The following is a 16,159-nucleotide window of genomic DNA, read 5'->3' as shown; positions in this document are numbered from 1 at the left end:
TGGGAGGCCAGCATGTTTCTGTTTATTCTCCTACCTGAGCCCTTAATTATATAATTGAACTTATTATATGGTTAATTGGACAAGTTAAAGCCTTTCCTTGTCAATAAGAAGCTGAAGATTTAAAAAAAAGCTCTTTAAAAAGAGAGTATAAAACTTGCTGGAGACCCCAGTTAGGCTCCCCTAGTTTACCTGAAGTTCCCCTAGTTTACTATCTCTAAGAAATAGTGGACAGAACATTTTGTTGTGATTTGCAGGTACAATGTTCTGTACTGGACAGCACCACATTTCACTCAGAAGCAGTTAATTTAGAATTAGAATTAAAGGCACAATATTGATGTAAGTGATAGATTACACAGAACTACAGACAACCTCAGCTGTTCTTTAGAGATACATGGAGATACATTCAAGCCAGCCAGATCTTCTTCTTTTCCAGTCTTATTGAGGCAATAATCCTACAGCACCTGTCCCCAATTTTTTCTAGGGTTTTCCACCAGCAACAACACAAGTCTTTCCCAACAACATATACATATTATTAAACAGCTGTTGTCCTTACCTCCTCCAGGCTAGACACCTACAACCAGTACTGCCCTCACAGGTGTGGGCTCCTCTCATTTTACTTCTCCTGCTCATGTGACTGAGCTGGTATCTAAAATAAGACCCCCTGCCTGTGTGCTGGACACTGTTCCTACACCCCTACTCACACCCAGCTTCCCAACTCTTTATTGATTTTTTACCAACCTCATCAATGGGACCCCATAATCTAATTTTGTGGCTGTAGGCTGCTAAATAAAAACGGGGTTGGACACAATTTGCCCTTTTTTTTTACAACAACCCTGGAACAGAGTGGGCAGTTCAGCTACTATTTCAGTTTGGAATTAATAAGCTCTTTGAACCTTTTCTGTCAGGGTTTAGACAGAAACAAAGTGCTTCTTAAGGCAGTTAAGATGAATTGCCTATTGTTTCTAACTCTAGGTCACTTCATATTATCATTTTTAATCAGGTGAAGATTTTATTTTTACTTTAAATCATATTATCCTGTTGGATCACATGGAAAATGTTTGGATCACTAGTTCTTCCCTGCATTGGTGTGGCTCCTATTTAATGGCTAAGGGCCAAATCAAAAATCTTGGCTATTTGTCTCACTTTCTTAAGGTGTCCCAGAGGACTATTTCCTGTATAGTTCTTGCATGTTTCCTCCCGGTCACATTATTCAAGGACTTGGGTTTCACTGCTACTGTAATGTGACTGACATTCATATTTCCTTACCAAGACCTGTCCGTTCATTAAAGCATTTAATCTGTAATTTACTTGTACTCTTGGTTTTTGCAACTAGTTTGCCGGGCTCTTGTCTGTTTCTTTGTATGTGTATTTCTTCTTTAGTGTGTGTGGGTGAAATGTCCTGTAAGTTTTCATAAATAAAATTATATCATTACTACTTCACCTACACAAAGTGTTTCAGTTTACAACTACAACGTCCTCATCATTTCACCTGACGTTCGTGTAGAAAATACTAAATATATCATTGTGTTATAGTTATCTTTCTGGATAATTGGGCTTTCAGTCAACTGAATCGTAGAACGATTACCTGTGAAGCTAAAAACGAAAATGACTACATGTCCCAAGGAGCTTTGCGAGATTCGCCTTCCGAGACGACCAATCCTGGCGTAATGGACGCGGTCACATGACTGGTAGCGAAGTCCCAGCAGCGGTGCAGAAACAGAGGCAGTGGCAAGGAGATAGGACTGATTCGCAGGTTTCTGGGTAAGTGGCGAAATGTATTGATTTAATTTGTTTCCGAGCATTATGTTTTGGAGTTGTTACTGGTGTTTTTGTGTTGTTCACTGGTTTTAGACATGCCTTAGAAGCAGAGTTGAAAGTGCATGATTCAGGCCTGTGGTATTTCCTGGTTCAATGATCGCTGCTGTGCTGTGCGAAATGGGTGCAGTTATTGAAGTTGTGTCTGCAACACTTCGGAACTTTTGATGTGAAGTCTAGTAGGGCAAAACTGTGTTTATTTTTATGAGGTCCATGATGCAATTTATGCATATTTTCTACAAAGATTAAGCACTTGCAGATTAGGCAGCTGAAAACAGCAGGCCAATTTATTTTTGTGTTATTGTTCTTGTTGTTGTTATTATTAGTCAGCTACGTTGAGAAAACGTACTTTCCCCCGCCTCTCTCACGGCGGTGATCAGAATTGTAATATCGGATTTTTGCTGAAAGGTAGTACGGATGAAGATAATTTGATCAGTGAAATAATTCAGAGTTTCGTGGTCTCGTTCATGCGGGATTCACTCATTGCGGGTCTTGGTGAAGTTGTCCCTCGTTTAAACGCCACTTCTAAAACCAGATTACCTATCTGTCTGACAGCGGTCTGAAGTCCGTCTTCAGGAGTTTCAGGAGTTGTGGAAGGCGTGTGCAGTATAGTTAGAAAAAATTGCCTAAAGAGGTTAAAATTAGAGTTAAGATTGGAGATAATCTTCATGTTGCATCGCTTTGGTATCAGCACTGGCTGATAAAATTCTTCTTCAGTGTGGTGGATTTAATCTGTTTTAAAAGAACTGAGGCGAACTGTATATAAATATGATTTACATCCGAATAACGGAAAGAACACAGGATCAACACACGTTTGATTTGCCATTTTGAATCTTTGTCGGTTTATTTTCCGGACAATACATTCTTTCATCACTATTGTCGGCCTAAATCAAGAGACTTAATTCTCTATCGCGTTAGTGCGTTTGACTCTGGTGGTTCAGGTTCCCCGTGTGAGGGAGGAGTGCCTGACACGACATGATCAAGGGGTTATTTCGGTAAGTCAGCCATCTAGAAAACTACGCCTTTATTTGGGCAGTTTTGGAAGTTAGTAATGTAAGATCTATAGTGACCCTCTGTGCCAAGACCCCCACCCGCCTCGAGAGACGTTTATTGTGCATCAAGTTAAATATTTGGCATTTACGACGTGCATTGTTCCCAAAGCGTCAACTTTTCCCTGAAATGTTGCCTGCAACTTTGCCAAAGAAAGCAATGAACTGAACGGGGGGCGGCCGATCTGCCTTTTAATAAAGGTTGTGCTCAGCTTGCCACCACCCTGCTACGCATTACCAGGCAGTAGCTGTCACGGTTATAAATAGTGTCTTGGTGTGACTGATGCTGCGACTCTGCCCAGCGCAGGTCGGTGGCTGGACTCGACTCTTAACTTTATATTGTTCGACACAGCAAAGTTAGTCATTCGTTCATGAGGTACAGTGCGGGGTTTTTGGAGAGGCAGAGCTTGGCTGTTGCGATGTCTGTCTGGTTCGTTTTTTGGAAACTCGACCGTTGTACTAAATATAGCTCGGATGGTAATTCAAAACTGAACTGTGGCTGTGCGTCTTCGTCCGCTGTGCTGCTCTCAGACTTGTTCCACCGGCGGGCCGACCGGAAGTTTTTTTTTCGACCAAACTAAAAGTCGCAATTAAAAACTGTTTAGTTTTAATTCTGCCTTATCGTGCCGGTGGTTCCGAAAAATCAAAGCGAACAGATTCGCGAACTACCTAGATTATGATCAAAGGAAATGAAATTCATGCTGTGTACAACATTTAAATGAGGTACAATGCGGACTCTTTTGAGGAAAAATATCCAAATTGTGCATTTTTGGAAGTAAACAAATTTTCGTGTTTGGTCTTCACTGTAATGAAGAGTAATAACAGTATTTAGTAGTCGCAGTGACGTGAAATGGTCCAACTATGTTGGATAAACGTATTACGTGATTTACAAAAACAAAAGCGTATCATACCCGTGAAAACATAAAAAGGTAACAAACGAGAGGTGACCATTCGGCCCATATGGCCATTTACAGTAGTGGCTAATTGACCAAAGGATTTCATTCAGCCGTTTCATAAAAGACGCCAGATAGAAGTGTCAGTAGTGAAACTGTACCACCTTCACCAAAATATATTACAACTAATGTGTCCCACTGACACTTCATCCCATTTGTTTAGCTGTGTTATTTGAATATTGTGCTGTATATATATATAATATCTTGCTACATGTATATTGCTGTATAATTAGAATTCATTCTGGCAGGTTAATCGAAAATGTTCCAAGCCAGGCAGTTCATTGAAGCTGTATTACTTTGGCTTAATTATTAGATGACATTTGTCCAAAACTCTTCCCAGCACTGAGCACAGGATGATTTAGTTTTGTAAGATCTGCTGGATTGTGGTGCCCGAACAGTTCTGAAAAGGCGGTGTCAAAAGGAGATAATTATTTTCTATGAGAATTAACACAAGCACCCACAATTTCCAAAATGCAAGCAAAATGAAGGAGCTGCATGGCCAGAATTCAACTCTTGTCTAAAACTAAAACAACAGGAACACGCATAACTGTGTAAAAATCCCTTTTTCAAAGCGAAACAGAATTCTGTTTTTCTATAGTCCTCTGGGGGGACATCAATCTCGCAGATATTACTTTATCTTTCAAAAGCTCTGTGGGTTGTCGCTGTTACTAGGAATTTTCTTTTAAGCCTTTGATAGAGCTGACAGGCTGTATTCAAAGCTAAAGATAAATTAGTGAGGGGTGGTGTACAATGGAATTGTCCCATTTATTAAGACTATTCGTGTCAAAATTTATCCCCCCTAAATTGCAGCCTGGATGGATTTTGACAGTACTATGTTTTTATGACCTGCCTTTTGATTCTTTCTTTCCAATAAAGTAGTGGGGAATATTGTGTTGATGGAAATAGTGATAACTCAAAAGTAAGCCAATTATGGAATTATAGCAGCTTTCCAGTGCTGTCTTCTCTGGATAACCATTCAGACCTTCCCTGGGGTGATGGTAACAGCCCAGGTTGTGAAGGAACATCTGGACAGTGTTGGTCTGCAATACTGGGTTCCCCTTGCTGATACTGTATTTCTCTCTTCAGCTGTGGTGCTGCAGCTGACCTCAGCAGTTTTACTCCGCTGAACATCACTCTATTTTTTTATTCTTTATAGTAAATTAGATCAGCAAGGACAGGACCCTGCCTACACTGCTTCCCTATGATGTTCAGTGATTCCTCTCTAAAAACCCTTTGCTGTCCACTGTCCATTGGGTTATAATACTACTACTACTACTACTACTAATAATAATAATGATCCTTACACTTATATAGGGCTTTTCTGGACACTTCACTCAAAGCGCTTCACAGGTAATGGGGACTCCCCTCCACCACCACCAGTGTGCAGCCCCACCTGGATGATGTGACGGCAGCCATGGTGCGCCAGTCTGCTCACTACACACCAGCTATCAGTGGGGAGGAGAACAGAGTGATGAAGCCAGTTCATAGATGGGGATTATTAGGAGGCCACGCCTGGTAAAGGCCAAAGGGAAATTTGGCCAGGACACCAGGGTAACACCCCTACTCTTTTTGAGAAGTGAATGTGTAATGTTGAAAAATCCAGACAGCTTGATTCCACTGGCCACGGCCAGAGATCGAGCCAGTAAAGATTCCGACTGTTTGAGGCTGAAGACAATATTAGTTTTAGCCAAGTGAAACTGTGGTACAGGAAGCCACAGCAACAGTGGCTGTTCAGAAAGTGACAAGATGGAGAAAGCTTTTCCCCATTTCCTCGCTGTGATGCACCAAGAGCGGGATGTGCGTTTTTAGCCCGGTTTCTGTGGGATAACAAAAAAAATCCGCAGATAACAAAAATATCTCCATAAGTGCAGCTGATGTTTCTTCTCTCTTTTATAAATACAGGAAAGAAGACATCCAGAAGAACAGCTTGAAGATTGTTCTTCTTTTAATGAGTTAGAAACGTTAGGTTACGGCTATTGAAATTCATTTAGCATTCATGACAGTTGCGTTTGTGTATAATTACGACGAAGCAATACTTCTGGTGATACTAAATGAATACTTGGTTACTGTACAGCTGCAATTAAACCTGACTAAGGAGGTGGAGAAAAGTAAGTGCTTGGCATTTTGCTGTAGCTAGGAATCTGGATTTTGCGGAAGAAAGTTTTCTTTTGGCTTTGTATCACAGTGATGAGTTAGTGCTGTAAATAAAAGCTCAGAATGAAAGGTGCTTCTCGTGCTGTAAGGAATTGTGCACTGTGAGAACAGCAGCAAAGCTGTGCAGGTATATCTGCTCAGACTGCAACATCAAACTATCACCCTTCACAAGGCACGTATAACGCATGGGTAATATTTATCAATTTAACACCCTGCTTTTGCAAAAATGGTTCTTTAAAATTACAAATGGTGGAAGGTTAAAAATCTTATTGTTTTATCGTTGATGTTTTTAGATTAAAAATCTGAGCATGCCCATGAGTTTCGGTTTGTTTTAACATTGGCACGTTTGGCATAAAAAGCTTGGTGGTACTCTGCTATTGCTCACACTTTGGTGTCTATAACTTAGCTCTCACGGCATCTCTCTGCATGTGGAAACTCACCATAAACTACAAAAGGAAGTCCAGCCCTGGTCTGAGGGCTTTTGTTTTTCCTTTTCAGAGCTCTCTGAGCTTCTCTTGTTAGAATAAAGCTTTGAAATGAAGTGCCATACATTGATGATGTATTAAGATATTAAGATCATGATTTCCAACTTGGAAAAACACTAAAACATTCAGGTAAAATCTTCTTAAACTATAAAACCATTTTAACAGTATACTGGTTGAAGAGGCTTGGCTGAGCATTTAATGGTTTTAGGCGAAATCACAACTGGCTGACATTTTAAAATAAAGAGCATTTTTACCTTGTTTAGTTACATGCATAAAGGACTAGAACCGCTGGATACAGGTGTTTTTATATCAGAATACATCTCTGTGAGGTGTAACAGAAATCAGAGTTGATAGCCAGGAGAAAAGTTACAACTGAGCGAAGACCATCGGGCCCAGCTAGATTGCAGTGTTTGCCACTGCTCTTAGTCTGCAATAATATTCAAAGGGAGGTCTGTCTCAAGCAGAAATTTACTGTAATACTGTTTAACTGAAGAGCTAGGGGACTGCTTTTGGCTCGGATAGCCTTGTGTTTTAAGTTTAGGTCCAGCATTGTAAGCTGGAAGTTGCCAATTCTGCATGGATCTGCATCAGTTGGGAATGTTGCAGTGGTGTGGCATGTTGGCTGCCAAGGTTTGGTTGAGTTAATGTGGCTGGGAGTGTCCTGGACTTCAGTGCTATGAGTCCATGTGCAGGCAGAGTATGTGTATGATTGGTCTTTGCTGTGGAGACTTGAGCTTGTATGAAAAAACCTATAGTGTTTTGGTAAAATGTTTTTTTTTTAATTCAGTAGCTTGTCTTCAGCAGATTTCCCTGCAGGAAACTCGCTGATGCTTTCAGTCTGTTTCAGGCATATTACAGCAGTAACCAACTTTGAGCCTCGTACCGTGCACTGTGGAAAGAGAAATGTAAAAGTTGCTAATAGATTTTTAGATGTTTTTTTAAAAAAACGGAAATCAAAGAATTATTTTTGTCCGAAACAGGAAGGGTGACACAGTTAGAAATTTTAGAACAAAAGCAGGCTTGAGGGCACAGAATTAAATGTAGCAAGAAGTAAGTAACAAGATAGCTGAAGAACCACACCAAAAGCAATGCTGGAGTCCCTTTTTCAGAATCATGCAAGGCTCAGAGGTTTTGATAGCGAAGATCCGTCTTTAAGGAACACAGAACCTTCACAACACATAACGCTTGCTCTCGCGTAATAGGAAAGTCCTGCCAGCTGCTCATCATCCAAGAGGAGGATTGTGAGATGGGGACAAGCCGAGAGAGCCAAGGCTGAGTAATCCCAACCCGACTCGCCCAGTTTTGTGTCAATTTGGGGAATACTAGGCACAGTCATAAAATCACAAAACAAGGCGCAAACAAGTGGAGGCCATTCAGCGCATTGGATCCCGTTGGATAGTTAGTCGCTGATTGATCTCAGGATCATCGAGCTGGTTCTCGACAGAAGCCCGAGTTTCTGTTCCCATAACAAAGCTGGATAGTGTGTCCCTCACTCCCATAACCCTACAAGTCCGCTGGTGGCATAATCTGTACTTGGACAAGTGACTTCTGGACCACAGAGCTCGGGACCGAACCCCCACCAAAAGCCTTCCTGAGACCAGGACTCTGTTTTACTACGCTAATGTTTAAAACACTGTTTTTGGTTTTTGACAGTTTAAGAAAGCGGATAAAAGGTATTTGCAGTCATAGCCTAATTCGAATTTACATTTTCAAACATGAAATTGTAGCTTTTGTTTAACTGTAGAATGATACAATGAGCCATTGTATGACCCAGTTTGACTCCTGTGAGGTTACAGTGCCGGACTTGTTTTTTTGACACTGCTTAAAAATTTAAATATTCAAAGTACGTAATGGGGCTTCGTTTTTATAAACCAAGTTATTCACAGTAACGGGACTGTTGTTTAACATGTTAAAGTAGTTTTCCGTCAAGAGTTTTTGTTCTGTGAGGTCACGAAATATGTCTTACCCTTGTTAAACAAGCCCAATTCAATGCAGTAGTGCAAAACTTCAGAGGGAGCCTGATTAATGAGGATTACAGGAAGTGGCAGTTCACAATTTGCAGTCTGAGTTCCTGTTGGCTTTTTCGCTATGATCGCTCATTAAGTACGGTCGTGACACCTCAGGGGAGCTGAGGTTTTATAAAGCACAAGCATGTGAACGTAGTCAATTCTGAAGGTGCATCCACCCTGAGTGTGATCAGCTCCTGTGCCCCAGAGCACATTTGGATTTATATTTAGTATGTATTCATATGCATCGGTGAATCTCAATTGTCATCGCATTTCAAAGCCTCCATCTCAATAAAAGGACGGCCAATTTAAACATAACGCCAGCTTCCAAACTATAATTACTATGAGTAAAGTTCTAATCTAATAAGATTTTAAAAACATAAGGTCGATGGATTCAGTAAGTTCTTTCAGAGCACATCCACTGTGCGAGAGTGTCCGAGTCTATGATTGAGAAATATTGGTGCACAACAAAAGTAGTCAGTCCACATCTGTCCATATTTTTGCATTTCATGCATTTCTAAAGTGCATTTGTTATAGTTCTTCTATACATATGCTAAGGGTTTTGCACCAGATCTGCTCTGTGGTGGCCTTGCATTAAGGATATTAAAAAATCTATAAGTTCTAAGTTGTTTTTTTTTAATTATAACACATACATGACTACTGAATTGACCCTGCTGATTCAGTTCATTATGGAGTGCATTAATGCTGCCTCGAATACCTGTTCTGCAAAGTCTGTCCTGCTACTGTTTTGTTATCAGTTTCACTGCTGTTAAGATATATTTCACTCTAAAGATTTGGGAAGAACTACTGACGCACGCTAAACTTTAAAAGTCCGTTTATTTTCCTGTTTTATTTCATTCACGTGATAGATCTGGAGATGGCTTTTGGCTAATAAAAGTCTTTTTTTAACATTTATCATATGTCTTATGCTGTAAGTTTGTTTTATCGTCGGTTGTAGATTTTGTTTTTGTCCTTGCTTTTATGATGCATGCTGTCGTGGATAAGGAAATTTGGGTTTTGTGCTTACAAGGCAGTTTGTAATGTTGCAGTGCCATTTCACAAGATTTTATTGTTAAGTGTAAATTCCCTCTGGTCAATCCTGTCCCTACTTGTCTTCCGATCTGTAAAAGTCACCAATTTTGTCTTCCTCTGGTTTTTGCAGTGTCGCCTTAGCAGACTCCTGAGTTATGGCTTCGGCTTCTATACCAGCATATAATTCAAACTCCCTGGAAAACAATTCCAGTAAAAATGTGAGTTGCCATCTCTTTGTATTTTTTTTTTATTTATATATGCTAACTCAAGGTGCCAGTACGTGTGGCAAATTCATCACAGCCTTCATAGAAAAACGTGAAAAACTGGAAGGCAGAAATAACTCAGCCTGTGAAATCAGCAATAATGATAATTAACAGCCTGTGTCTTTGTTCTTAATTGAGTGGTTTGCCGCTGCGTTTCTAGGTCACGGTGTACTGTATTATGTGAAACACTTTGTTTAGTTGAACTGTGTTTTCTCTGTTGAGGTAAAATGAAGATTAAGTGAACTTCCTGTTAAAATAGTTGAAGAAGCTCTTACATGACTGGCTTCACTTTAATACTGAGGAGGGGTTTAAAGGGTGATGTTTAGTCTATATATATATATTAATGACTCACTGCAAAACTTGAGCTCCAAACTGGAAGGTATCCACAATGGAACATGTCTGTGATGGCAGTCTGTCTTCTTTGTCCTTATGTGTCCGTCATGCGTATCCTACCAAACTACATGCTTCCTCTTTTATTTGGTTTAAGAGAGAATTTTTGCTACGTTTTCTGTAAGATGGGCACGCACCCATCAGATTGGTTTCAGAGATGTGACGGAGAGCAGTGTCCATCTTTGGACTCAACTCGGTGCTGCTGTCTGTGAACAGGAGGTGCTGAAATTTCCAGCAGTGCAGTTTTCCACTGTTCACTTCAATGCCCTCTACAGCCATGTAGTTTGGTTTTTGAGTTCTGTTCTGATGCACAGGATACTATACTTTTCCCTAAAAGCTTTGTCATTATTCCCGTTTTTTTCAGAACGTTGTATGGTCTTATACATGGTTAGATCTAAACAACATCCCCTATCTTAAGTTCATTATGTAGCCTTGTAACCGACTATCTGACTTTTACTACTGTAGACGGTTGTTTTGTTTAAAGCAACAAAATTCAATATCATTCTTGTTGACTGCAAAGGCTGTGAACAGCATTTGATTAGCAGTAGTAGTATTTTGGCCACAATTCTTAATGCTCAGAACATTCTTATTCAGAACACAGTTTAAGGCACATTCATGTTTCTTTCACATAATGCCACAGATGAAAGTTATATTCTGGCACCTCCATCTCTGAACTGATCTGTTGATCACAGCCTGAAGTCAAACCGTTTGTTCAGCAATACTTTTTTTTGCTAGGTTTATTGAACACTTGAATTAAAGCAAGTAAACCAATTTAAGGTTGGAGTTTGACTGCTTGACTGGTGTTGTTGGAGGTGGAGGGTTTGTCAGTGGCTGTCTGTTGTTTAAGAAAGGTATTAAGGTGAAACAGAATTTGATCTTGTTTATTTAAATCTGTTGAAACTGACCTGGAATCCTGGGTGAGAACTCAGGAGCTACATTAGTAATAAACATTACAATGCACAGATAACTAGCAGAAAGTGCAATAGAAACTAAAAGGTTTGCATGGCATCCTCTTTTGCAAGAAGACCCACTTATTGCACCATGCACCTGAAGTATATACCATGGTGACACGTCTAAGACTGAACCCTAGATAGATTTTTAATGTTATAGTAAATATATGCTTGCATTCATAATATACTGCGCAGCCTTTTCAGAGAATGATCGTTTAATATTCCTGTTGACCAGTTCTTTTCCTGGTGCTCGGACAGCACCTGATGAGAAGGCACTTTCCACTGCAAACCCATGCACAGATTAAAGGGGAAATGCAAAGCTATTTTCATATTTAGAAGCTAGAAAGACTCAGCATTGCTGAGTTCATTTCAGACCACAATAAAAGTAAAGCATACACAGTAACATATAAAACCTCCGATCTACATCACAAAAATAGGCTACATTTCCAGGTATGTGCAGCACCATGCCAGAAATCCAAGAATGAAGCAACAAGACTTACAGTATGGTGAAGTGAAGTGGCTCAATGCCACTGTAAATAAGCAGGCTTGTGAATACATCTCTTTGAATCCAACACAAATATTGCTAATGATTTCAAGATGGTTTTGGGGACAAATACTGCTTGTTAACTCTGCATGCAGATCACGTTGGAACATTTCTGTTGTGAAATGTCTGCTGCAGAACCTGTATTTCTTTGCTCATACATCGCATTACATTAGTCATTACAGGGACTAGTGAGCAGGAAGGGCTTCATCTCGTCGCAATTCTTGGGAACTCGAATGTGAGTTTGTGACATGGCCACTTACAGTACTTTCTAAAAGTTCACAATTTTGTGCTTAATTCAAAATTTGTCAATTGTTTTTATAACATCAAGGAACTTATTTTGTTACTGAGATTTAATAACCGGTCTGAGAAATTTTGACTGCAGTTCCCCTTTAAATGCTACAAATGTGTAACATCCAGCTTCTCCAAGACCTCAGGGTGTCCATTAGACTTTTTCTGCTCACTGCACAGGGTGTTAACTGGCAGTGCAGCTCATCTGATTAACCATTAACATTTTTGAGACAAAAATGACTAACTTGTCTAAGAAAGCACTGATGTTTTACTAAAAGAGCTAAGAAGGCGCCATCTTGGGTTCCTTAGTCTGCTGGAAAATGTTTGAATGTTGTAGTTAATTACATATGCAATAAATAATAGGCAATATCTTTGCTAGACAAACTCCAAAAGGAAATATAGGTAAGTAGTGGTGGGACGATTTTCTGAAATAACCCTCAAATATTAGAGTACAGGACATTACATTTGTATACCCAAAGATCAGTTTGCAGTTAATATGTGGTTACATAAAAGGCATCAAAAGAACAATGCTGTTTTCACTGGTTGTTCAATGGTTGACAGCACATTCCCGGTGTGTTTGAGAATTGTGGATTGCTTCCTGAAAGTTCCTGAAGTTTTCGATCAGTGGAACATATCGTCATTAAAGCCCATCCTTAAGCTGTAGGGTCAGGAGACAAGGATGGCCAGTGAGGGAGAGGCCTTTAAGCATCACGCTAAGGATATGTAAGAATACAGGCTGCCCGATACCAGTGAAGGTGCGTTCATACAGCAAGCTGGGCCCCTTCCTAACACCTCTCCTGAAGCAATGGAAAGACACTTATCTTGCTCTCACGCTCTCACACTCCTGCTCCTGGGATGTGGCCTCCTATTTTGTCCTGCTGCGACGTTAAGTCATCTTCCAAAACAACAAACAGGTTTAAACTACAGTATATCTCCTCTAGCAGATGCTTCACCCCCTGCACTTGCTTGAATTGTGTGGGGTTGTGGTAGTGCCGAGGGCTGTGTTTGCATAGGATGGAACGGTCCTTTGCCAGATGTCCTTTGACCTGCTCATTGTACTGTTGTGCGGTCAGAAAACCGTGACTTCTGGCTAAGGCTTTAAAAATTGGTCTCGTTATGCAGTGTACGTGCATTCCTCCATGATGTGCAGAACAATACTTCTTATTTATCAAGATCCATGCTTTGAATTTTTACCAGCTTTTTTAACCAAAAACGAAACACTGTGGCTATAATCAATAAAGTAAACTCGGACTTCCCAGCAACAAACTAAACCTGCTCTTCCTTATATAACGTGTTTCAAAAAGCTTAAAAGTGGGCTAAAATTGTTTTTGTGGCTTTCATGTAATTTTAGTGTATTTGGAAGAGACTTTCACGACGTTGCGTGGCAGCCAAGATTTGAACTGGCCAATTGTGCAACCTTAACTGGCTGAGTGTGACAGTGTGTTTTCATTCCTATAATTTCAGGCCTCAAGGGAAAGTCTGAAAATGGAAACACTAGCAGATGTCCCCCTTTTGCCTGGAGAAGAAAGAGTTATAGGTAAGTGTTGTCTCATCTCCTCCTCTCTAATCTAATAAAGGTTTTCGTCTGAAGTGTACCCTCTGGTACATACGATGCCAGTAGGTCATGTTCATATAAAAACACACTGAACAACAAATAGATTCTGCTAAAAACTTCTGGCATTTTCTGATCTTTCTACACTTTGAAAGTGAGGTCAGCAGAGAATGTATTTATGTTTTAAAAAGGGAGAAAATGTGCCCAGGTTGAGTTTTCAACTCCCTATCCTTGACTTGCCAGTTGGCAGATGACTGGAGACAGGTGACTGCCCAGTTTCAGTGCCTTCTGTCTCGATCCCCTTTTAAGACTTTTCTTGGAAGTAAACTGACACTTAAAAGGGATACTGGATCTTTTTCTTCTAGTGTTTTTTAGTTCCTGGTGTTTTTTTGTGTGTGCTTTTATCATACTGCAGCAGGGTGAACTGTTTGCTTGTCATTGGCTGTCATTGACTTTTCTTAGCCAGTTGTGTGAGTTGAATCTAATTAAATGAATGAAGCCATTGTTAGTGACCTGTTATGTTAAGAGATGAGCTCTTGGAAAACTAGAATGCTTTTGCTGTGTACTCAAATTGACAAATTGTCCTTCCAGGCCTCTGTCCTTCTGAAATTCTGTTCACTTTAGAATTCCTTTTAGTTCTTCACTTGACTGTTGGCGGAAATGTGATTCTTGGCAATCTCCAGGGAATTTCCTGATGTGTGTATGGTGGGGATGATTCCCAGTCCTAGTCCTAGGGACACACAGACCTGCTGGGTTACATTCCATCTGAGCTTTAAACTGAACTGAGTTGCCTGACTGAATCCTTTTGAAAGAGTTTTCTTCTCTTCTCAAAGGTTGGAGATCTTTAATTACGTATGAAACACAGTATGATAACATAACTCCTGTTAATCCCTGTTCAGTCAATTAAGAGTTCAATTCCATAACTTAGAGCTGAACTGTAACCAAAACCAGTAAATGTGTGCTTTTCCAGGACCAGGACCGGGGATGCCAAAATATTGGAGTAAGAGATAAGATATGATAAGATCACTTTATTAGCCGTATACAATTTCTTGCATTAGGAATTTTTCTTTTCGCATACCCCAGCTAAGAGCTATGCCAATATATGTGATTTTATTATACAGATTTATGTATTTTCTTATGTATTATGTTGTTATAGGACAGAATTGTATACACAGCACTATAGAGTAAGGTTTTGTAGTTGTATAGCAAAACCAAATTTTACCTTGAACCAGAATTAATTCTGCACTGAAATCTTTAGTTGGGTGAATGAAAATCTATGAAAGTCTATGCTGGGTTCAGTCTGGCCAACATGAAGTAAGATGTACAGATGACATGCTTGCCTTACATTAAGGAAGCCAGCATTTTACATAGCTTCTGTCTGTGCTGTTAGTCACTTCATTCCTTTCCATTTTGTGTCTGAGATATTAAGATGAAATCAATCTGTTTTCCTCTGAACTCTCCACTGCTGCTGTATGTACTCTTGAGCTGTCAGAGCTAATTTTGACCAGTAGCAGGCTACTCAGAAAAGCCAGAATGACTGTCTTTAACATCTCAGCCCTTCTGATTACACAGAAATGGTCTTGTAAAGAGCCTTAGTATACAGCCTTGAACCAAAGTTCTGCTTTTATCTCTGAATTCGTGCAGGGTTTTCATATCACAGGATGGAGATGAGCAACTTCAATCTTGCATGACCTCATTCCTGCGGGTATTACAAAGATTTTTAATTTAGCAGCTAAGACCTGAAAAACCAGGTGACGTCTTAGTCTCATTATTGAACACGAACCACAGATTGCAAGTGGAAGCTACATGGAAGTGTTTTATAACCGAAAACATGAGGGTCATCTTTACACAAAGGGTTGTGGGAGTGTGGAACAAGCTACACTCCCATATTGTTGAAGCCGATACCCTGATACCTGATACCCAAGAAACAGCCGGATGAGATCTTTGCTAAATTCACTACTGACTTCCAAATGGGTTAGAGAGGCCAAGCGGCCTCTTTCTTATGTTCTTATTCAGCATGGTGCTGGAGAGTGGCGACTTGTTGCATGTTGCTCCTCGTCTGTAGGTCTTTGTCTGTTTCGTGTAATGGGCTTTGTTATTTTTCTTGTTGTTGCTGATGCTGTTCTGTTCTCTTTTTTTTTTTTCCTTAATGTCTTTGTATTGGAGCCTACATGCAAACAAGCATTTCATTGCCCTTGTGCAGATGACAGTACACTGAACTGAACTTGTTCAAATAATTTCACTGTGACCAGAGATGGAATGGAAACTAATACTGGCAGTGCCCTCCCCTGCCTATGCAAGTTCTTGAACTGCCTAGAAGGAGAAGGAAAGGTCTTTCCTTTATTTTTATTTGATAGCGTTCTACCTTGCATAAAAATATAAATAAAGCAATTTTTAGAGCAAGCAGCTGTGACTCTGTGTGTTCAAAACACCAAATAGAGAAGACGATTCGGTACAGTACGCCTGAACTATTCTAAGTTGCACCCAGTCTGTTCTTTAGAGAGACAGCGGCAGTAAGGCCGCACACTCCAAAGTGCTTTTCTGAATTCACTGTAGAAACAAAAGGCTTGCTTCAGCAGTCTTCAGTTCCTTCACAGGTACTGTAGGTAGGCATAGAGGCATAGAAGCGGAAATGACTCTGAAGTGGTGTGGTGGCAGCTCTTGAGTCTAGAGGTGCT

At 40.1% G+C, this 16,159-nt stretch overlaps 1 protein-coding gene across 3 annotated transcripts in view; it reads left to right on the top strand.

Moving 5' to 3' along the window:
• Nucleotides 1–1,672: 1,672 nt before the first annotated feature.
• Nucleotides 1,673–16,159, top strand: part of mtm1 (myotubularin 1) — a 34,708-nt gene continuing 20,221 nt past the window's right edge. For 2 of the 3 annotated variants that reach the window (XM_015351455.2, XM_006632737.3), the window contains exons 1-3: nucleotides 1,673–1,761; nucleotides 9,625–9,712; nucleotides 13,394–13,466. In XM_015351455.2, the coding sequence (XP_015206941.1) occupies nucleotides 9,650–9,712; nucleotides 13,394–13,466 (136 nt within the window). In that variant the 5' untranslated portion in view covers nucleotides 1,673–1,761; nucleotides 9,625–9,649. The remainder of the gene's footprint in view (nucleotides 1,762–9,624; nucleotides 9,713–13,393; nucleotides 13,467–16,159) is intronic. The other variant, XM_015351456.2, reaches the window with a different exon arrangement.

Source organism: Lepisosteus oculatus, chromosome 8 (assembly GCF_040954835.1).
Source record: "Lepisosteus oculatus isolate fLepOcu1 chromosome 8, fLepOcu1.hap2, whole genome shotgun sequence".
In the NCBI taxonomy this organism is placed as follows: domain Eukaryota; kingdom Metazoa; phylum Chordata; class Actinopteri; order Semionotiformes; family Lepisosteidae; genus Lepisosteus; species Lepisosteus oculatus.
The sequence above is the reverse complement of the archived record's forward strand: the minus strand, read 5'-3'. Positions and strand labels throughout refer to the sequence as shown.